The following is a 22,575-nucleotide window of genomic DNA, read 5'->3' on the forward strand; positions in this document are numbered from 1 at the left end:
TGTGTCACACACACAAATTGTGTGTACTGTTCCTGTATGTGACTATATGCATGTGTGCAGACTGTGCACACACACACACAAACACAAACTAGGGATGGACATCGGTATCGGCCAATATCAGAAATCGGCAGGTATCATATCAAACCGGCCAAATCGGTGATCGGCAGGTCACTGACATAAATATGCCAAAATCGGCCAATTGTATCTCTTGCACTGCACAGCATGATGCTCGGTCCTGTGACGTAAACATTTGCAAGTAGCAGCCAGTCTACTTAGTGGCAGCCTACAGAATACAGATGGTGCTGATTACCTTTGCAATGTAAGGATATATTCCATAATCCTGTGTCAATGTCGTCTCCAAAAAGAAGGGGGGGGGAAGCATGCGTCACCTGCTTTCCTCCTGCCTAGTCCAGACGGTCATATTAGACTGGATATTGTCTGTGATTTTGGATATTGTACTATTGTGATTGATTTGGCATTAGTGTTCTTATAGCTTATTGGTACTCAAATTGAAGTATGTCTTGTAGGCCTACTTGGCCTGAAACAAAAGGGTATTGGAGCAACCCTATTTTCTAGTTCTTAGCTAAAGAAATCGGTATCGGAAAAATCGGTTTTGGCAGGTCAGACCTTCATAAAACCGGTGGATCGGTATCGGCCAAGAATTTTGCAATCGGTCCATCTCTAAACCTGGGCCTTCTCTTTTTTACAAGAGCCACATCTAGCGGAGCACAGCCGAGTGTGAAATTGCAACCGCCGCCACCCAATGACGAGAACTGATTGCCTACTAAAGATAACGGCCGGTCGGCTCCCGTTCGTAGCAGTCTGATGCGTGCCAGCAGTGCTACTGCTTGCACCAACACATCCAATGCACAGCCACAAACACACACACACAGTTGGATGACGCTAATCGATACACACATAAAAGCACACACTTTATCAACTATTTTACTTGTGCAAAAAGAACACACGGACACACATATCTGTGCAGCTTGCACAAACTCTCTCCGTCAGACAATGGCTCATTTCATTTATTTCTTTTCACCAAAGCAGATACGGGCCTGGGCCAGACAGAATGATGGCGACTCATTCTAAAATAAGCCTGTACTGAACCCATCGTATCAGAAACACTGACAACTCCTGACAAGTGTACACAATTGGGCTACAGGCTTAAACAAACGAGGACGCCGACACATGCACATCCAGCCGATCGCTTGCAGTACTTGCACGCTCTTCTGGCGCAAGTAATAAAAATCAAACCTCGGTTCGAATTGAAGCGGTGGACAGATAAAACTTATATTCTGAATGTATTTGGAGAGCTGGTATGACAGTTGGTATAATAGGTTTAAAGAATAAAATAGATTAAAACACATACATTAAAATAAGAATTTGTAATTAAATAAATACATAAATAAATATAAAGTGTTTAAATAAGACAGATAAACCCTGAAGGCCAAATTATCATGTGAAGCTTGACCAATCCTCAAAGTATCCATTCATCTGACCGGGAGGGACACCGCACACATATTCTAGATGTACAGGACATATAAAGCCTATTCATTCTGAACTGAAATGACCATATATGGACATTTTGCTTTTTGAAAAAGCCTATTCATTCTGGACTGATATTTTACACGTACGGGACAGGAAAAATCTGTTCATTCTGGCCTGGAGTGACCATATATGGACATAAGGTAACGGACATTCTGTTTTTGAAAAGCCCTGTTCATTCTGGACTGAGATCACCATATATGGTAATTAAACGGACATTCTGTTTTTGAAAAAGCCTGTTCATTCTGGACTGAAATGACCATATATGGGCGTGATACACACAAAGCCATTCATTGGAAGTGGTTTCCACCGCTTCAAAAAGATATAATCAACACTCGTTGCAACTAGAAATACTGTTCCTACGAAACAATGTGGGCTCGCATGTAACACCATGGATGGGCACAAAGATCTAGCCTTTGGCTGCACCTCATTGGCTAAGGGCCCTGCCTTTGTACTGTGGAGGAGAACTTGACTGATAGATAAATAATGAAGATAACATACGTGTGCTCGCTTTCAGCGAGCCCACAAATGACACAAATCTTGGAGGAGTGAACATTGGCACACTTACTGTAGGTGCTATCTAATTTTCAGATGGGGTTCCACTGCCAAAAAAATATATTCATTATAATTTTGGATTGAGCACCACTCATATAGCAACATAATCTTTTCAGAAAACTGTTAGGATTTAGAAGACATGATCTGCCTCAGGTGTTAAGTCACTTCGACGCACTGTATATCATCTAAGGAAATGTACATTGATGCCTGTGTCCTTTGCTTTTGCAACGTGTCTGAGCTGAGCTGTCTTGTCTTTTTTGTCATAACTTTGAAAATCAATAAAAAATATTATTAAAAAAAAAAGTCACTTCGACGCTGCATAATATTCACAGTGTGTGTGGGTGTAATCATGACAGTCCAGCCACTTAAACCCTCTTCCTTAGTTGTCTGGGATCCAACAGGGCTCTGTACTAGTCTGGATGGATCTATTCTAGAGTACAAATACTATGGCATCACGCAATTGTCATCACAACCAATGTACTGGCCTTTAAAAGTAAACATCCAATAAACCAAAAGTCATTCAACAACTATTCCTACGAGTTAAACTGTCATTTAACAACGTGTCCTGTAAATTTATTGCACTGCGTCACGGTGGTGCTGCTCTGTGAAATGTTTCACTGCACGATACATCTGAAAGGAGGACCTAAGATTTACCACCATGCTGCTGTGCTAGTCGGACACAAACTGTACTCATTTGGAGGATACAACCTGAACAACAGGAATCAGATTGAAGTCCACATCTTCAACACATTGTCTTTGCGTTGGAGGAAGTTGCCCCCAGTGACGAATGGAAGAGGACAAAGTCCCATTGAGGTTCCCTCCTTGCGCTCTGGCCATACAGCTGTGCTGGTAGAAGAGATTGCCTACATCTGGGGAGGATGGTATCCTTACTGCAATGTGCTTTATGCCTTTGATGTCGACACCCACAGCTGGTTCAAACCCAATATTTCTGGGTCTATTCCAGAAGCAAGGTGCTACCACTCAGCCTGTCTCCTGGAGAAGGTCATGTATGTGTATGGAGGACACACCCAGCTGACTGGATATACTAATGACATGTACAAGTTGGACACCAGCACAATGGTCTGGTCTTTCATTAACACCAGAGGAACCCCACCACCTGCTTCACGCGGTCACTCTGCCACCATCATCAGGACAAAGTTGTTTGTATTTGGGAGCTGGGCGGGCCAGGGCAACCAGGTCACAATGTTTGACACAGAGACAAAGTGCTGGCTGAACAAGCCATCTGGACACCTTCGCCTAGAAGAACGTTACTGTAATTCAGCCTTTGCCTACAATGGAGAGCTGTATGTATTTGGTGGACGGAATGGGAACCAGTACTTCAATGATCTGTGGAAATTAAGTCTGGAGGCCTTTTCCTGGAAGCAGGTTGAGCTCAAGGGAAAAGACCTGTGTAGGATGTATGGGATGTGCTGTTGCATGGTGGGAGATCGTATCATCATCCATGGAGGATACAAAGGATACAACCACGTTTCTGGTGACCTGCACATCCTAGACTTAAATCCCAGCCTGAAGACGTTGTGCAAGCTAGCAGTCACTCAGCACGGTCTGGAGCGGTCAGGACTCCCACATGACATCAGGTGGGAACTGGCAGCCATGACTACCAACAGTAACAAAGCTGATTGAAGTCCACATACTGTTGGCACCCTGACCATAATCGATGACCTTTCCATCTAGGCTAAGAGCAGAGAGACCCCCTCTCCCCCTCATACCCTCTTCCCCACCTTGGATGAATGTGTTTGTATGGCTGTTCTTTCTCGTTCTCTTTTGTTCTTCTTTATTGTAAAAAAAATGCAGATATGTACATTTTTGTGATTATTCTTTTACCTTGTTCATCTGCCAAAAAACAATAAGGAAATTTGTAAAAAAAAAGAAAAAAAGAAGTCCACATACTGTCCTAGGAAACAGTGTGGGCTCGCTCGTTATAAAGAAGTAATTTAAAAAAAAAAGATTACTAAAATAAAAACTCTTAATCAAATAAATTGTTGTAACACCATGTACAGTATAGGCACAAAGATCTACCCTTTGGCTCATTGGCACCTCCAACGTGACTAATATTCTGCAGCGTGCTAACTGTCATGTGAAGCTCAACCAATACTCCAGCTAACACCACTCCCAGATGTTTTCCCGGCAATTTCCAATTGCACCTCGTTGGCTAAGGAAAGGACCCTGCCTTTGTACTGTCAGCCACATACAGACAGCAGCCGTTGTACTGTCAGCCATAGACGGCACTGCTGGCAGTTTGCAACATAGTCAACACCCTTCAGACCAGGGATGGGCAACTTTTATGATGGCGAGGGCCACTTTATTTCCACCTTCACTCCAGAGGGCCACATTGCATATTGCTACGACCTACTTTGTCATTCTAGTATCTCATACAAAAGAAGCAAAAATAGCAGATCTACAAGCTCAAAACGCATTGCAGCGCGATGCGTTTTGAGCTTGTAGATCTGTTTTTGCTTCTTTTGAATTGGAATCCTGAATATTTTTTTGTTATTTTTTTTAATTGGAATCCTGAAATGTAACATTTTGATTTAATTTCAAACACGTTTAATTATATACTCATGTTAACTTTATGAACTTGAATACAAATTGGACATAAAAAATAATAATAAAAAAAAAAAAAACATTTTAGTACTACTATACTAGTCATTAAACTACTAATATAGACTGAAGGAATTAAAGCAGGTCATGTTTGGAATTGTAACAGCTGAAATCAATTATATATATAATATCAGTATTCCGGAATTAACCCGAGGGCCGCATTAAGCGAAGGTGGGGGCCACATGTGGCCTCCGGGCCGCCAGTTGCCCATGTATGCCCTAGTAGTGGTATGTGACGACACTTGTTTAGTGGTGACGTCGCATGAGAACGCTGCTCGTTCATTGGCTTAAAGGCCCTGCCTTTGTACCGTCAGCCACATACAAACAGACAGCAGCCTTTGTACTGTCAGCCATAGAGGGCACTGCTGGCAGTTTGCCACATAGTCAACACCCTTCAGACCAACATTAGGGTCTATGGGTGGGGAGAATCGACTGCTGAAATGACTTCAAGAAAAAAATCAAAAACAGTGGTTCACAATTTGCAAATAGCAATGCTGCCATCATGTAGGGCTTAAAGGTGATACACCATCCTATTTTAAAACCTTTTTTGGGGGGTCCCAGTAGCACCTTCTATCCTCACAAAGTCCCATTTCAGACCGTTGTGTCTTTCTCTGGTTTTGGGAAGGTGGAGGTTGAAGAAAAACATTTTTTTTTTCTTTCTCTTTTTTAAACCTTTTTTTTTTTTTTTTTTTTCAAAAATATTTTTTGGGGGGGTGGCGCAGTCCAGGCCAAAGGTGGTACAGCGGCTGAAAATGCTCTGAGAGCCATTCAAAAATGAGAGGCTCTCTATTCAGGAGTGTTAATTTAGCCTCAAACCTTTTGAAAAAACGTTTTTGGGACATAAACAATATGACATAAATACTTTTTAAATGCATGGTGTATCACCTTTAAGACAAATTCTGGTAGGAGACAGGGTGGACCAGAAACATCATGTAATCTGATGTTATGACAACAAGGAGCTACAGTACGAACTGTCCTTTCCTGAGCCAGGCTACAACCACAAGACTGTCTCCAAAAACAAGAAACACATCACATCAAGTGTCTCTCTCTGGGTGTGTGTGTGTGTGTGTGTGTGTGTGTGTGTGTGTGTGTGTGTGTGTGTGTGTGTGTGTGTGTGTGTGTGTGTGTGTGTGTGTGTGTGTGTGTGTGTGTTTGTCTAGCTTTACTTATGGGGACTAAACGCATGTTCACACAGTCACCTGCAGGGGACCTCTGACAGTGTGGGGACAAAATAGTAGGTCCCCACAATGGTTAGGGTTAGGGTTAGGGGTTAGGTTTAGGGATAGAGGTTAGGGTAAGGCCACAGGACCTAAAAATGAACGGAAGTCTATGTAATGTCCCCACAAGTGATGTGTGTGTATAATATATATGTGTGTGTGTGTGTGTGTGTGTGCGTGCGTGCGTGCGTGCGTGCGTGCGTGCGTGCGTGCGTGCGTGCGTGCGCGCGAGAGACACAGAGACTCCTACTTATGTATTCAGTGTAAACATCTCTGGATCAGCTAAATTACTTGAAATGTTTAAATTCTTGGATTAGTGGGTGTTACTGTGTCGCTGTACGCCGGGTTATATAAGTTCACTCACCGATGACAAAGGCCTCTTTGAAAGTGGTCCCAGTGACGTTGTACCAGGGTGGCCTGCCGGCCGTGTAGATGGTCCTCTTGTTGGTCCTCAGCAGAGGCGGTTCCGTCTTGGACTGACTCGTGGTGCGTTTCCGTGGTGATAGCGAGGGGGTCAGGGGACAGCGGGGGACGGGTTTGGAGAGGCCGTCCAGAGAGTCGTCTCCACTCCCACTGAGTGACCACAGCACACACAGACACAATTCACACGGTCAAAGTCGGGCATTTGTATTCCAAATGTTCACCATCTAGATCAGGGAGGCCACAATGCATTGCATAATACAGTATACATTGCATATACAGTCAAAGATAGTCAAAAATAGACGATCTACAAGCTCAAAATTGCATTGGACATAAACATAGACTAGTAGTAGGCTACTAGTCATCAAGATACTAATATACACCGTAGACTGAAATAATTAAAGCTGGTCATGTTGGCACATTTGGAATTATAACAGCTGAAACCAATAATATATCAGTATTCCTGCGGGCCGCATTAAGTGAAGATGATGGGCCGCCAGTTTCCCATGTATGATCTAGAATAGATCTACAAATGTATATTAACAACTCATTCCCAGCCAAATCACCTTCCATCACCTTTTTTGAGTAGTCCCAGTCAGCCAGATCACCTTTCATCACCTTTTTGATTTTTTGGTATTTTTTTTGACATTTTTAGAGCAAAAACTGACCATTCTAGGTTCATATGAGTCCAAGCATTGGATTTGCGATGGAAATGACGTCATCGCCGGAAACCGGAAATGGAGCGTCTCTCCAACGTAAACAACATGTTATTTTCACATTGGAAGCCATTACAGCAAGCAACGCCGCTATATCTCAGCGTCAATACGTCGGATTTTGATCCGGTTTGAAGTGTCTGTGGCGTCTATTGCGTGCCCCAGGTGATAGTCGATTTTTTACACCATCAAGCGCGCGTGTGGCACACAGGGTCCCACACTCTTCCATGCTAACGCTAGCTCCCGTCCAATGTAAAGTGGATGGGCAGGCTAGTATCATGAGGCCTAGTAGCAAAGGCCGGAGACCTAATCGTTGGCGCTATCTAGTGGTACATTAAATCCACTACAGCCTACAATAGCTAGAATGATGTACTACTGTATAACTGAAAAATGTATAATATTCCTGGCTTATAAGCGCACAAGCATATTGTAAGTTGGCTGTGTATGAGTTAAATGAGCATAGAGAGCCCTAAATTTTGTTGTACAACTAACAGCAGAAATATCAGATCTACAATATCACAATACATTGCGGCTTATTTTGAGCTTGTGGATCCGCTATATAAAGATTTTTTTTTAATCTTTTAGGTCAGAATCTTTCGGAGTGGTTGAAAGATGAAAGTGGTTTAATGGGCTTGTTCGTTTACCAGTCACCATCAGAAATGCCATGTAAGCTCACACCGGCCCCCGTGCTGCTGGTGCAAGAGAGGCAGTTCAACCTTACTGTCCGTCACTCACTCACTGTACTGCAGAGAGAGGGGAGGGGGAATCCGTGCGCTCCAGGAGACCCTCTCTGACCGCGTCTCTCCACAGTGCTGGCCTCAGCCTGCTGTCTGTCTGTGTGGACGAGGGGGAGGGAGGGAGAGCTGGCCAGCCCTCCCCAGGAAAACCACACAGCTGCCTCTCTGACTCAGCATGGTACAGTATGGGGGCAGGTACTCGCCTGAGTAAGGCTATCATCACTTGGTAGTTAAAATGGTGTGTATATACAGTATGTACCGTTAGTGCCTATTGACATCACATTGGCACATTTCACCCAGGTTTTTTCATCTAACTCACGTCACTTTGTCTGCTGACCTCACTCAGCAACGAAATAAAAAGAAAAGAAAAAGAAAACAATTCACAGGAGGCAAGCAGTGATCACCCCATGATGTGCACTGCAATGTAGTTTCAAATACATTACATTGCAAGGCCTTTTTTGAGAGTAAAAAACTAAAAAAAGAAGAAGAAGACACGTGTGACATGTGTTTAATCTTGGCAGGTTGGTGAAATCTCGCTCCTACTACGTGTCATCATGTCGACAACGGAGCGTCGGGAGGGTTAGCGACTCACTCACCCCACGGAGGCTAGGGTTAAGCCTCTATCAGAGTGTAGTCCGTGGTGATGGTTTATCACCGTGGTGTAGTCTTTTTAAGTCAGAAAACTACAACATTGCGTCATTACCCGCGGTGAAGAGCCATCACCGCAAACCACGACACATCTGTTTTTGAAGTAGTGAAAGTTGCTTCCAAGGAGTGGCTTTGTCTGTCCCGTGCATGTCCCGTGCATGCAGAATTGAGGATTGGTCAAGCTTCACATGACAATTTGGCCCTCCAGACAAAATCATTCAGAATTCAGAATTCATAAAAATATAGAACTAAAGCACACAGAATGTATAGATCTAGAACACCGATTTCATAGCTCTAGAACACATAGAATAAAAATTCACCGCTTCACTTCGAACCGAGGTTTGATTTTTACTATCAGACAATCTCCCCATCACCCTGTTCACTGCAGGCACAGTGACAAGACTTCACCGTGAATCATTCTGTGCTAGCCTGTGCCTAATGGCCATCAAATTTTTAGGTGATAGCTTATCACCTAAAAGTTGAGGTGATAGCTCTTCACTGCAGACTTTGATAGGGGCTTAGGGTAAGGGTTGGGTTTGGAAAAGATGACACGTAGCAGCGAAGCGCTCCCTCGCCTTCCTGGCAGGTTGCCCCAGAAAATGTGCCAATCTCAACAGGCACCAACCATAAATGTACTGTAGATATCTTAGATTTCTTTTTTCTTTGAGATATGTATTTTTGAGCGGTGCTAACCGCTCCTATAGACCTTTTTTTTACCAAAACTATGATGTCACAAATGATGATGACATGAGTTCGCTAGACCAATGAAACACTTCGATTCTGTTGATCTGTCCATGATGTCATAGTCACAGAGGCACCCGATTGGTTCACCCTGATTCAGAACGCGTTTAGGCTGCGTAAAATACGTCATAGCGCGTTTAGGCCGCATAAAATACGTCATAACGCGTTTAGGCCGCATAAAATACATCATAAAAAATTATTGAGCGGTGCTAACCTTGAATTTCGAAATTATATTAGATGAATATCACTTATAAGCGATAAAATAACCACACTTTTAGACAGACTGTGGAAAATCTTACAGGTTATAAATGATAGGCAGCTAATACAAGTTTAAAATACAAATGAACAGACTTTGAAAAACTAAAATATTCATCTTCTGGCCTCTTCTCGCCTCTCTGGAGGTCAATAAGGTCACTTATCATTACACTATGACACTCTTACAAGCTACAATCCGTAGCTTGGTCAACTAACTGATGAGAAATGACGATAAAGACTTATATAGTCTGAGCAGACCTCTAGACTGACATCATACACAACAAAAAGAATATTGCCATGCATGCCTATCAACACTGATTTGCGCAGAAATTAGTTTGCACCGCTCACTTCGCACGGGTGCGATTTTTTGTTTGAGATATGTATTTTTTGTTTCTCTCCTTGCCCCCCCCCCCCCCCCCTGAAAACAATGAATTATGGAGCTTGTACGTAAACAAATGTCTTGCTTCACCCACTTCCTTACACTTGACACCTGCAAAACTGTGAGTGATGTGACAATACATTCTCAAACCTATCAATCGCCAAGCGTGAAGCGTTGCACTGTCTGACAGCAATCACCATGAAAGAAACGTCCATTAATTTGCATGACTATCGTTCCCGACAACTAGAAGCAATTTAGAAACGCCAGGCAATAGAGAACTTTAACAGCTGGGAAGGTTGGAGAGAATACAACCACAGAGACACCTGATCCCTCTGTGTGTCGTGTCCTCAACGCCACGTCTGGTTATGATTCAGCGAATACTAGTGTACGCAGGATGGCTGAGTAGCCAGATGGGATGTTATGTTAATCATATAAACAGTACACCGTTAGTTCTATATTGAACTAGAACCTTATGCCTTATTATGCACTAATACCATATTACTAATATGTCTGTGGACACAGCAGCAAATCATAATTCTCCCTGTTTTCTTGTTATGCATCAGTTAGCTTTTGTTCTGACGCGAGCTCAATTAATCACACGGCGGTGTCGCTCACCGAAAAGCACACATTTAACAACATCAGTCCCTGTCAGCAAGCGACATATACTGGTAGTATAATATATAATAAGCTACATACAAGATGCTCACGCATAGAATGATTGATTGAGTGGGTTTGGGCTAACTTTAGCCAGCAGGCTAATATTAGCCGTTTCTTCTCCTGTGCCCCGCGCCGTTTAATGATAACAACACATTTGTGCGTTGTCCTCCGTTGTCTTCATCATCACTGACCTGTCAGACCTGGAGATGGACCGGTCCTCCTTCTCCTCTTCTTCCTGGACATCTTCTTTGGTTGCTTGCTGCTCCTGCTGGTCCTCTGCTTGGCTGGTTGTCATAGAAGCCATGTTTCCATCTGGTCTGTCTGAGCTGCAGAACAGAGAGAGGAGCCGCCGGCGCGTAAACTAACACATGGGACGCTGCGTGATGACGTTCCTCTTTGTGTATATGGATGTGCTGCTTTCCCCCTAAATGTCTAGAACAGGGGTGTTGTTCAACGTTTTCAGGCCAAGGACCCCTTAGTTGAGAGAGATGAAGCAGGGACCCCCACAACCTTTTCATAGATTCCATATAGTTTCATCGTTTGACAGCGCAATCATCAGTGTATTTTGGATTTGTGTCAATTTGTGTTTCCAGATATTTAACCACCTGAACCGTCAATACTTAATAAACTTGACCTTTCACTCTGTACTTAGTCTGCTCTTTTTCCCCTCTACACCAAAGCTCTTTGCCGAAAGCGTTGTGAGCTTGTAGATCGGCTATTTTTGGCAAAAGTTCTCAGAATATGGACATTAGAGTTCAAGTGGTTAATTTAAAAAAGGGGAAAAGATTCTATCACTCAGTTTTGGAGGACCCCCTGTAGTAACTCTGAGGACCCCCAAGGGGTCCCGGACCCCCTGTTGAAGACCCCTGGTCTAGAAACAAGCCTAATGTTGACAGCAGTAATTCCAAGGCATAATAAAGAATGGTGGAAAAAGTACTTCATAATAATTGTGATTATTAAGATTGTTATGATTATAACATGTTCTGTTTATTTTTACTGTCCGTCCGTCCGTCTGTCTGTCTGTTTCTCTCTCTTTCTCTTTCTCTCTCTCTCTCTCACACACACACACACACACACACAACCTTCAGTTATTATTATGCAATGGTTGTTGCGACCGAAGGTCGCATATACTCTGAAGAACTGTGTCGCTTGAGTGTCCTTCCGTAACCTCTGTGATGTCAGTGTGACGTCAGCGAGTTGTGACATCACTTCCTGTACAGGGCGGCTACACGAAATGTGGATAACATATGGAGATAGTCCAGTCCATCATGTCATATGGGACTACCGTCATAGAAAGTAGCCATTGTTAGGCCGGAGTCAATGGCTGATACGGGCGGCTGGACTTAGATCACCTATGAAAGGATGTCCATGAAAGAATGTCCATCCACCTGGAGAAAAGAAAATGTAACAAGGAGGTGGCAACGGGGCGGCCAGATAAAGTTATTAGGCCTGGATCCAACTTTAAGTCGATGTATCAAACCGGTACTCGAAACGTACTTAGAATTTAACATATTTTCTAAAGTAAATATGGGGGCGGCTGTGTTAAGAACGTTTCGTTGTCAAGCTCAACGTTAGGCATTTGGACCTATACATGGAGAAATGGAGCGAATCTGTTTGGCCTAAACATGGAGATGTGGATAACACTATATATGGAGATAGTCTAGTCCAATATGTCATATGGGACTACCGTCATAGACAGTAGCCATTGTTAATCCGGAGTCAATGGCAGACTGTTTGTACAGGAAGTGATGTCACATGACATACTTTTTATGCCCATATATGAGTCCTAACATGGAGATGTGGATAACTATGGAGATAGTCTAGTCCAATATGTCATATGGAACTACCGTCATAGACAGTAGCCATTGTTAGGTCGGAGTCAATGGCTGTCTGTCTGACTGTCTGTACAGGAAGTGATGTCACATGACATACTTTTTATGCCCATATATGAGTTCTTCTGTACCACATCTCCATGTTTAGGCAAACTCCACACAGAAAGGCCCTATCGCCAACCCAACCTAGGGTGTGAGCGATAGGGCCTTTCTGTGTGGAGTTTGCATGTTCTCCCCGTGTCTCCTAGAGTTGATTACTTACATTAAGACTAAGACTTTTTATATTACAAGTTTTCTGAAATTACATCATTAGATATGCAAATTAGGCATTATATGCGCTAATAATGGCTAATTTGCATACTTTTCATACATAAATCTGAAGATTGGATACAACAGGTTCAAAATTATTGTTTCATTTTCTTGACATATTAGAGACTTAACAAATTACAGAGGGGATTTTTGATATCTATTTGTATCATTCCATAAATCAGAAAATAGTGTCAACAGGCATAAAAACCCAATTTTCGCCATGTTTTTAGTGACAAAATGTGATGTAAAACAGGCTATGAATGATATATCAACAAACCCCTCTGTAAATATCTTCAGGATATAGATAAGAATAGAACTGGAAGGTTTGGTGTATGTGGGTGCAACTGAAGTGGAGATTTATGTTCCTAAGTATGAGGAAAAACACATTTTGAGAAAACGGCCTTTAAAGATCGGACACACCTCCATCCCATTGAAACCAATTGTAACTTCAAACTCCATTTTAATCATGTTAGATTCATCAAAAATACCTGTCCTCGGTTCTGGTGACTCATACTGCCCACCTAATACGTGAGGGGGCCATGTTTCTTTGATTTATCTTTTATTTATTTTTTATTGTCTATATATATCTATATTTTATGAAAAATGTATGAAAACAAATGCTGTTAACCGGCACCTTCACATATGAAATGAACATCTATATGAGTATTTTGAACGTTAATTTTGCATTAGTTTGAAAGAAGGCATGTTTAGGAAGCAAAATATTAAATAATCTCATTTTTTTACATTTTGAATTTTTACATGTTTTCACCTGCCATGTCTCACCTTAAGGCAGAGGTCTTCAACAGGGGGTCCGGGACCTCTAGGGGGTCCTCAGAGTTACTACAGGGGGTTCTCCAAATCTTTGTGTGATCAAGTTTGATCACTTGAACCCTAGCATCCCTATTCTTAGTGGAACAATAGCCAAAAAATAGCAGATCTACAAGCTCACAACGCCTCGCGTTGTGAGGCGTTGTGAGCTTGTAGATCAGCTATTTTTTGGCACAGAGGTTTGCTGTTGAGGGAAAAGAAGAGCAGACTAGTAGGCATATGAAAATTAATCCAACCATGTACATTTTTTTTATCTGCAACACAATTTTGTACGATATGTTGTGGGGGTCCCTGCTTCATCTCTCTCAGAGCTAAGGGGTCCTTGGCCTGAAAACGTTGAAGACCCCTGCTTTAAGGGAAGACCTTGAAATGTAGTCTACCAGTTTGAGACCCACTATAGGCTACAGGTAGGGCTAGTTGAAAATGTTGGAGAGCCTCTGAAAAGCCCTCTCTCTGCCTCATCATCAGGCTAGTGAGCTGTGACCTGCAGCTGCAGCCCAGCCCGCCCACCAGGGGTGTCACAAGGGGGGGGGGGGAGTGGGACTGAGTTACTATAGGGCCCAAGGGGCCTTAATTATTTTATACTTTAGCTATTGATAAATAGCAGATATACAAGCTCCGAGATCAGCTTGTAGATCTGCTATTTTTGAAAAGTTGTGAAAATGTGTGCAAATCGTTGAATAGCCTATGTATTTTCTATGCGAACATTTGTAACTCAAATTTTGCATCTGGGGGTCCCTGGAACTAAATATTTTGAGATGGGGGTCCGTGGCCAAATAGGCCTACTACATATCATGTTGGGGGTCCTTCACATGAAAAAGTTTGAGCACCACTGACATATTGACATTTGACATATTGGTGCCGCGCTGTGAGCTTGTAGATCGGCTATTTTTCGATAGTTAAATAATGCGTAATAATGCGTTCCTGGTCTAAATGGGTTAAACCCCCCTCCCCCTATGAAGAACATTCATGGGTGGGGGGCCCGCAGTGAATCCTTGTACCCACTAGGGCCCAGAATTTGGTGCGACACCCCTGCGCCCCACTCTCTCTTACCCACAAGTTCTACATCAGCTCGTCCTCAGTCAGTGCTGTAAGCCTGCTGTTTCTGTCCAGCCGCTCCACTGCTGCAATGAAGGATTTTGTTCTTTTCGAGAAGACTGTCATCACCACCATGCGCTGCTGCTGCTTCTGGATGGACATTCTCGGCGTCCTTTAAAAGGCAAAGGTTCGGACCTATCGATCGTCACCGGGCGGACGTCGCCAGAACATTCAGAATAAGTCACGTTAAGGCTGCTGCTCACACAGAAAGAAATGGATAATAACCAGGCGAATTCTGAGAAATCTCACCTCATACACGAGAAGAACTCTAAAATGTATTCACTAAAAACGAACAGGTAGGAGGGAAACTTTATCTGCATGGTAAACGTGTTAATTGAGAGGTCGCTAATTTTATTGAATAGAATGTTGCATGAAAAATAAAAGGGCTACGATAAAATATCACGTTTTTTGACATAACGCATATAATAGCCTATAGTAGCTTATAATGTTGATTTAATAATTAAAAAAAAAGTGAATTGGGGAAGTGTAGACGATTTTCATTTTTTTAATGGGGAACGTGACAGTCAATCAGGACTGCATCAGACATGCCTTTTGTGCAATATTTATGCGATCCCCAAAAACATGTTAGAAAATAAATCACTATTAATAAATGTTGTTGCTGTTGACATGTTGGAAGAAGAGAGCATAACATGTGTTCAGGCTGATAATAAGCATGATAACATTAATTTGTAGCCTTAAACATAGCCTATTTACAAACCCATGCAGTCTGGGTTTACATTGTTCTTTCTTTATATGCCGCATGTGCAGCGCATGTTGCCATCAGGAGCCCTAAGCTGCTACTGTGGGTGTTTTATGTGAATGAACAAATTCATTTCCATGCTTGGCTTGTTTCTGGACAGCCTGCTGACAAACGGCCCCGCGGGGCTGCTCATTGAGCAGTGGTAGAAACTCATCATCTGTCATTAGGCAAGGCCACATCTTCTCTGCCTGGATCAACTCTTCAAAGAAATGTAATAAAATATATTATCTCTGGCCTTGACAAACAAACGGTCTATAAATATGAGATATAAGAAAATATAAGCCTATAGGTCTACCGGTTGGGATGAATTATGTCCCCCCAGAATTCTCTCTGCATTTAGAATGATTTCCAAAAATCTATGGATGACTGTTTAACGAACACGATATGTTTAATTCGCCTTATACAAAATGAGTATTTATTTAAGAATGGGCCTATAATATATCCCATAATTGCCTTGGTTATTTCTAATTAAGAACAGCTACTTAAATGTAACGTTTTCTTCTGATAAGCCGAGAAATATATAGGCATATACCCTCAAAAAGGCAAATCACAGCATCTTCCATCAAAGATGAATTCAATTTCTGAACATCGGCTGTGAAATATTGAAAACGTCGTATTTCCTCAGGGTGTCAGAGTAGACTGCAGCCTATACCAATGGATAGGGCCTGTATAAAAATGCAGCTGCCAGCTATCCTACCTGTAAACCAAAACATAACATATAGTTTTTCTTCAGCAAATCAAATAGATCAGCAGTCACTGTTACAACAAAAAGAGAACACATTATTGATTTGTGTATGGAACAGCTATAGGCCTACAACTCATTAGAACATGCGAGTATAGGCTTAGGTTCGATGTCCTCCTACGCGCGTCATTAACCACCTACACTACACCTGCAACATCTAGCCATAAATAATGTGACTTGACTTGACTTGACAAGAATTTCGTCTCAAACCACATAAGCTATATTTGTTGAAAGAATGGCTTCCCCACCACCGAAAATACTACTGCAGCCTATTTAGCCTGTCTCCAAAAAGAAACATATATAGTCTAATAATGAATCCACTATTATATCCCCACCCACACCCAAGGCTATATATAGACATATAGCTTATTAACACACTTTTAAATTTGAAGGTCTCCCCAACTTCACTTAATAAGGGTCAATTTAGACCCCCACAAAGGAAACTATAAGGAGTAACTGAAATCCACTTTGAGAACCACTGCTTTAAAGGCTATTTGTAGTTCTGGGTATTGATCTCTCTGCTTCATATATAAAAGGTCAACTCATTTCCTTTGGTCATCTCCATGTTGTCACTGTCCTATAGGCCTATAAAGTTGTTGCGTTTCCACTTTCCCAAGCAATTTGCCAATCTGCTCTTATGGGCGCTAAACTGACACAAAGTTTACAGACTATTAGGCTAATGATATGCTATTACCACAGCTGTCAGGAAGAAGAAGAGAATACATTCAATAATTAACAGAGCGGACATCCCATAATATCCTCTTGGGATATGGACAGCTATAGTGGTGGGGAAAAAAATACTTCAATATAGAAATACTTTGTTAAGTAAAAGTCCGGAATTCAAAATGTAGGCCTACTTGAAAGTATGAAAGTGTTGACAATGGCATACTTAAAGTATACGGTACCTACCAAAAGTAAAAGTACAAAATGTTTGAAAATAGCAGCTCTATAAGCTCACAACGGTAGTGATGGGATGTGTTGCAAGCTTGTAGATCGGCTATTGTCAAATGTGTTTATTATGTTTTATAATATTATAAATTGATATGCAAAGTAACTTGTAACTAAAGTTTTCAAATGTGGAGTAAAAGTAATTTGGATCCGAGATGTAGCCTAATAGTTAAGATGTAAAAGTATAGGCCTATTGGAAATTGGAAATACTCAAGTAAATAAAAAGAAAAACTAAAAATGGTACGTGTTGCTGTTTGAATGAAGTGATAGAGAACAGGACAGTGTTTTTTAGCAGGTCTTTCAGTCCGAGTGCATCAAAAAAGCGCCTCGGTTAAGGTGGAGACGACCTCCAGTCCCGATCTATCTCCGTTCCCCCGACTTTCACCTCCGCACAGCCAATCACAAGCTTCTCCTGCCTTAACCGAATTGCCTTTTTATAGCCTATACTTGAACTGAAAGACCTGCAAAAAGATAGAGAACAGGGCATCTCTCTCTCTCTCTCTCTCTCTCTCTCTCTCTCTCTCTCTCTCTCTCTCTCTCTCTCTCTCTCTCTCTCTCTCTCTCTCTCTCTCTCTCTCTCTTAGGGTCAATTATTGCAGTGGCCACCAAATAAATCGTTCACAACCCAAATGGCCAGTTTGTTCCATTCCCTTTCATATATATTTCCTCCCATGCACACCCATCTCGATTAAAAAACAAATAAAGAAAGGAAAACTGTCTGTGTCGTGACCACCCTGTCACCTCTCAGGATGAGATGACAGAACGAACGCACCCCGGCGGGTCCTCCTATCTGCAACATGCAGACATGCGAGTCATTTAAACGGTACTCAATCAAAAACAAACACGTATAGGCTAGTCAGTCTGCCCTACTATGCCTTTTTGTTCATTTAGAAAGCGTTGCCTATACTTGGAACAAAGGACCAGGGTAGAGGTAGCCTATCTTTTCTCATTTAGGATAATAGTAGGCCTATATGCGGTCCTATAAAATAAAATGAACGGCCTGCAAAATATCGATTAGGCCCACTAACCCTACAAAGGGTTAGTTTGGTGGATCAAATGGGTGATATTTATTTTAGACGGAAGATGCTTATTATAGGTTTATAGGCTACTATTCGCATATGCATCATCGCGCATATTAATTCAACGAACAGCTGTAATCTCACACATCAGTGACTTGTAGCCAATTCCCCAACATGTCCGCTGCCATTATAATTTACACCTTCATGCGCTTCATTTGAATTGAAAATACGATAGTCTAAATGCGGCATCTATTGTGTTATTCCTTTTTGAATAGTTTTCGTTCAAAACTAGGCCTATAGAGGCCTTCACGAGATAAAGCCAAGCACGGCCCTATACAGTGGTTCCACATGCAGACCTTGTAGGTCGTGACCCAATCTGCTATTTTTCTAATTTATGGAATCTCTTCGATTTTTTTTTCCTTTACTAATTCATTAAATTACTTTAAAATTAATTTAAAAAAAAAGATTTAAACATTTTTAAATTGCATTTTTTTTATTCACGCAAATTCTTCTTTTGAGGAATGTTTTTTTTTTTATGTTTTGAAATAATAGTAGCCTATTAATTAAAAACAAAATGTTAGGAAACCAAAAAATTAAGGGACCCATAAAAACTGGTCAGTGACGACCACTAATGGGTCACGAGTCACGACCCATTAGTTTGAGAAACAGTGGGCTAATAGCCATAGGCCTATGGTCCAGTGACCTACGTAAATCTTTACGTCATTTAGTGCGTGTTTGGCCTTGTTGTAGAACGAGAAGAGAACAGGTATTGCGTTGCGTTCCCTGCCGCTCTCCATGGTCCTGGAGACGCAGTGCTGATCGCGGTCGCTGTCCATGGTACTCGTTTCACCATTAAAGGAGTAGTTCACCCGTTTACTTACCGCTGTGATGTTTATGACCCATGGAGAATTTTTGTTTGTAAAACCTTCCTTAAGAGCGTTTTGTAACATTTTGAATAGCATATAGCCTAACTCACAGCAAGGCACACTGCACAGCATTGTCTTCCCCTGGAATGCATATTATAGGCCAATTAATCTAAAATCATGGGTGACAGGAACAGGCTAAACAGGGGCGTCAATGTATGGCAGGGGTATGCAGCTGCCATACCCGGGTCCAGGGGGGGAAATAAAAGTTACATTTAAATATAAATCCATGAATGTCTCTTTGTCTATCTGCTGGTTATTATGTTGTTATGCTACAGTAAAATAACTACAAATGCAAAATGTAACAAAATGGTCACTTTAACAAGGTATTATAATTATATTCTCCACACTTGTATTCTCCCCATCTTGACAAAATGGTATATTCCCAGGTTCCGCAGGTCAGCTGCATAGGTGCAATGCATTATTGTTAATTGTGGCACGTTTACTAACATGCCAAGTTTAGCTGCACTTGAACAACCGTTCCAGGCTGCCATATCCAGCCCAAGAAACCGTAGAAACGGGGGGAAATACTTTTAAATGTAAATAAAATAAATGTATCATGCCTGTTGCTAATGCTAAGGTATGGCAACATGACTGGTGTCTTGCACGCGAGCCTTCGCGCGCGTGCAAGACACCAGTCATGTTGCCATACCTTAGCTTTTTCTGAACTGACGTCACTGCTAGACAATGATGAGCTTGGCGACTGACTGACTGACTGACTGACTGACTGACTGTCCACTCAACATTGCTAAATGGACTATAAATACACATCAAATTTAGTTTTAGTTTTAAACCGAAGTCCACAGTCGGACTGCCTGGCTGGTCTATAACAAGTTTCTCATATTTCTTTAAGATGGAATGGATTTGAGGAGAGAATCGAGAGAAGGCCTGATTTTTGGCTTAGAACAAGCATGCAGGTGTGGATTACCTAACAGGCCCTTGCAGGTCCTAGGGCCCAAGATCTCAGTGGTCAGAGCCTTGTGTGAATTGTTGCTATTATTATTTAAAGGGGGCCTGTCACCTATAAGGGTTACTGTCACTTTAAGAATCATCTTAAAAAACAAGTTAATATTTTTATGATGTCATTGTGGGGATGCACAATTATAAGCCAATCAAATTAATTGTCTGTATAGCCTGGCTGTATGACTACTTACTGTACTGGTCAGCTGTTGTTGGAGGGGCGAGGGGCAGATTACACTGTGACATGAGCTTCAGACTGTTTCAGACCGTTTTCAGAGAAGCTCATGTCACTGTGTAATCTGCCCCTCAACCCCTTTAGGTGACAGTACCACCTTTAATAAAAGAAATGTAAAAAAGGGTGCAAAAAACTTTGGAAATAGAGGCGTTGGTGGATATGGGACAGAATTTGTTAGAATTAGTTTTTTTAATATCAGAGCTGGTTTAAATGTATAGCCTATCTCTTATTTGTGGTTGAGAGTGATGTATTTTGTTAATGTGCTCTTATACATTATGTTTGGAGTCTTCTGTTCTGTAAATCCTGTTCAGATGCAGGTGAAGGCCTATCGATGTAATATGCTGTTGGAGTTAATGGTGCATTGCACTGTGCATTCAGTGAGTGTGTCAGTGTTGATTGTGCACACGTGTGCTGTCGATCATGCAAAGTCAGTGTACTGCTTAACCTGGGAGGATGGGAGAGTGTGGAAGGTGGTGGAGTTGAAGTCCATGTCTATAAGGGCCCAATTTCTCAGAAACTATAAGGATGTTTATTTTTTTTTTAAATAATAACCTTATCTGTTGTCAAGTAGCTGTCTGTCTGTCTGTCTGTCTGTCTGTCTGTCTGTCTGTCTGTCTGTCTGTCTGTCTATCTGTCTGTGTTGCTTATGCCATTGTTTCTGTATCTGTGTCTTTCTGTGTCCATTTAGAGTTTGGTGTCAGGCGTGCCAACATAATGAGTCTAGGCCTGTCTTAGAGCATTGATCTCACAGACCAAATGAATGCTGTGCAAATAATACTGTTGTTGCATATTTCCGTGCAACCAAATTCACATTGAATATACTTATATAGCCTATGCCTTTGGTAGAGTGTGTGTGTGTGTGTGTGTGTGTGTGTGTGTGTGTGTGTGTGTGTGTGTGTGTGTGTGTGTGTGTGCGTGCGTGCGTGCGTGCGTGCGTGCGTGCGTGCGTGCGTGCGTGCGTGGGGGTGGGTGTTTGCTCCCACATCCCAGTGGTGTGATTGAACAGAATCAGTTTTTCCACTTCACTGATTCTATTCAACATCCCCTGCATGGGCAGTCCCATGAAGGTCCTGTGTGTGTGTGTGTGTGTGTGTGCGTGTGTGTGCGTGTGTGTGTGTGTGCGTGCGTGCGTGCGTGCGTGCGTGCGTGCGTGCGTGCGTGCGTGCGTGCGTGCGTGTGTGCGTGCGTGCGTGCGTGCGTGCGTGCGTGCGTGTGTGAGAACATGTGCATTATCTCCCAAATGAGGTTTTTCCACCTCATTAGACACATCATTGCCACTCATCCTCTCGTGCAGTCCATGAGCCAGTGTGTGTGTGTGTGTGTGTGTGTGTGTGTGTGTGTGTGTGTGTGTGTGTGTGTGTGTGCGTGTGTGCGTCTCTGTACATGTGCATGAGGAAAATGGACAAGTCAGCATTTGTGCATTGATTGAATTCTAATCTGATGTGTATTGCACGAGAGAGAGAGAGAGAGAGAGCTACATATGTAGTTCTCAGGTGAGACACTGACAACTGAGCATAAAGGGAAAGGGCTTTACAGAAGCATCCACTGACAGATCAGCATGTGTACAATATTCATAGTTATGCAAATAACTATCTGTGCTGAAAGGTTTCCTGAATATGTAAAGGAGCATGATATGAAATTGGAAGAGTACATTTTTAAAATGTAGTAGGCATATGTAGTAATCCCCATTCACCATTAATTAGACATTTTGTCTTTTCTGGTTCATTTCTTTCATCTTAATTAATTAAAACATACAAACCATAACCCTAACCTCTGGCCATAATTCATTAATTAGACCTATTTACGTAACTCATCATATTCTCAGGTTATGGGTTTGACACGTTGCAGGGCTCAGACCTGGGACCTCCTGCTTTCCAGGAGGGCTAGTCTCCACCCGTTCAGTTATGGCTAGGGATGGGTATCGTCTGCGATACTTTTAATGGTATCGATCGCTTGACGTCGATACTATCGAGTATCGGTTCACGTAAAAACGAACGATACCTCGTTTCGATACTCTTGAACACACCCCTGGCCGGTCGCATCTGGGCTACTGAGAGTTTAATGACTGCTTTAGTAGGCTACACTCATTACTGTGGAAAATAGCCGACAATAGCCTATAATGTTTATTATTATGATGATTATCCAACGTCTATACTCTCTGCTCTTGACATGAAAATGGCTGAATAACTGGCTTAATAACCTATTTTGGTGTGTAAACTAGCCCATAGAAAAAGGCAAATAATAATTATAATAATAATAAATAAAAATTATCGAAAATGGTATCGAAAAGGGTATCATATCGATTCCCAGGTATCGAAAAAGGTATTGTATTGATTCAAAGGTGAACGATACCCATCCCTAGTTATGGCTGCCCCCAAATGTAATAACAGGCAAATATTTGTCAGAAATATCTGCAACCCATTGTGGGCA

General features: G+C 42.0%; 2 protein-coding genes across 2 annotated transcripts in view; one reads left to right on the plus strand and one right to left on the minus strand.

Moving 5' to 3' along the window:
* LOC308300657 (uridine-cytidine kinase-like 1) overlaps nucleotides 1-10,795 on the minus strand; it is a gene marked incomplete at its 5' end in the record, with an annotated part of 79,264 nt that extends 68,469 nt beyond the window's left edge. The window contains 2 exons of the mRNA XM_080744537.1: nucleotides 6,306-6,514; nucleotides 10,683-10,795. Coding sequence (XP_080600663.1) covers nucleotides 6,306-6,514; nucleotides 10,683-10,795 — 322 coding nt within the window. The remainder of the gene's footprint in view (nucleotides 1-6,305; nucleotides 6,515-10,682) is intronic.
* Nucleotides 10,796-14,771: 3,976 nt separating this feature from the next.
* slc30a2 (solute carrier family 30 member 2) overlaps nucleotides 14,772-22,575 on the plus strand; it is a gene marked incomplete at both ends in the record, with an annotated part of 32,266 nt that continues 24,462 nt past the window's right edge. The window contains one exon of the mRNA XM_080744185.1: nucleotides 14,772-14,854. Coding sequence (XP_080600311.1) covers nucleotides 14,772-14,854 — 83 coding nt within the window. The remainder of the gene's footprint in view (nucleotides 14,855-22,575) is intronic.

This window comes from Nannobrachium achirus, assembly GCF_963921795.1.
Source record: "Nannobrachium achirus genome assembly, chromosome: 16".
Taxonomy (NCBI): Eukaryota; Metazoa; Chordata; class Actinopteri; order Myctophiformes; family Myctophidae; genus Nannobrachium; species Nannobrachium achirus.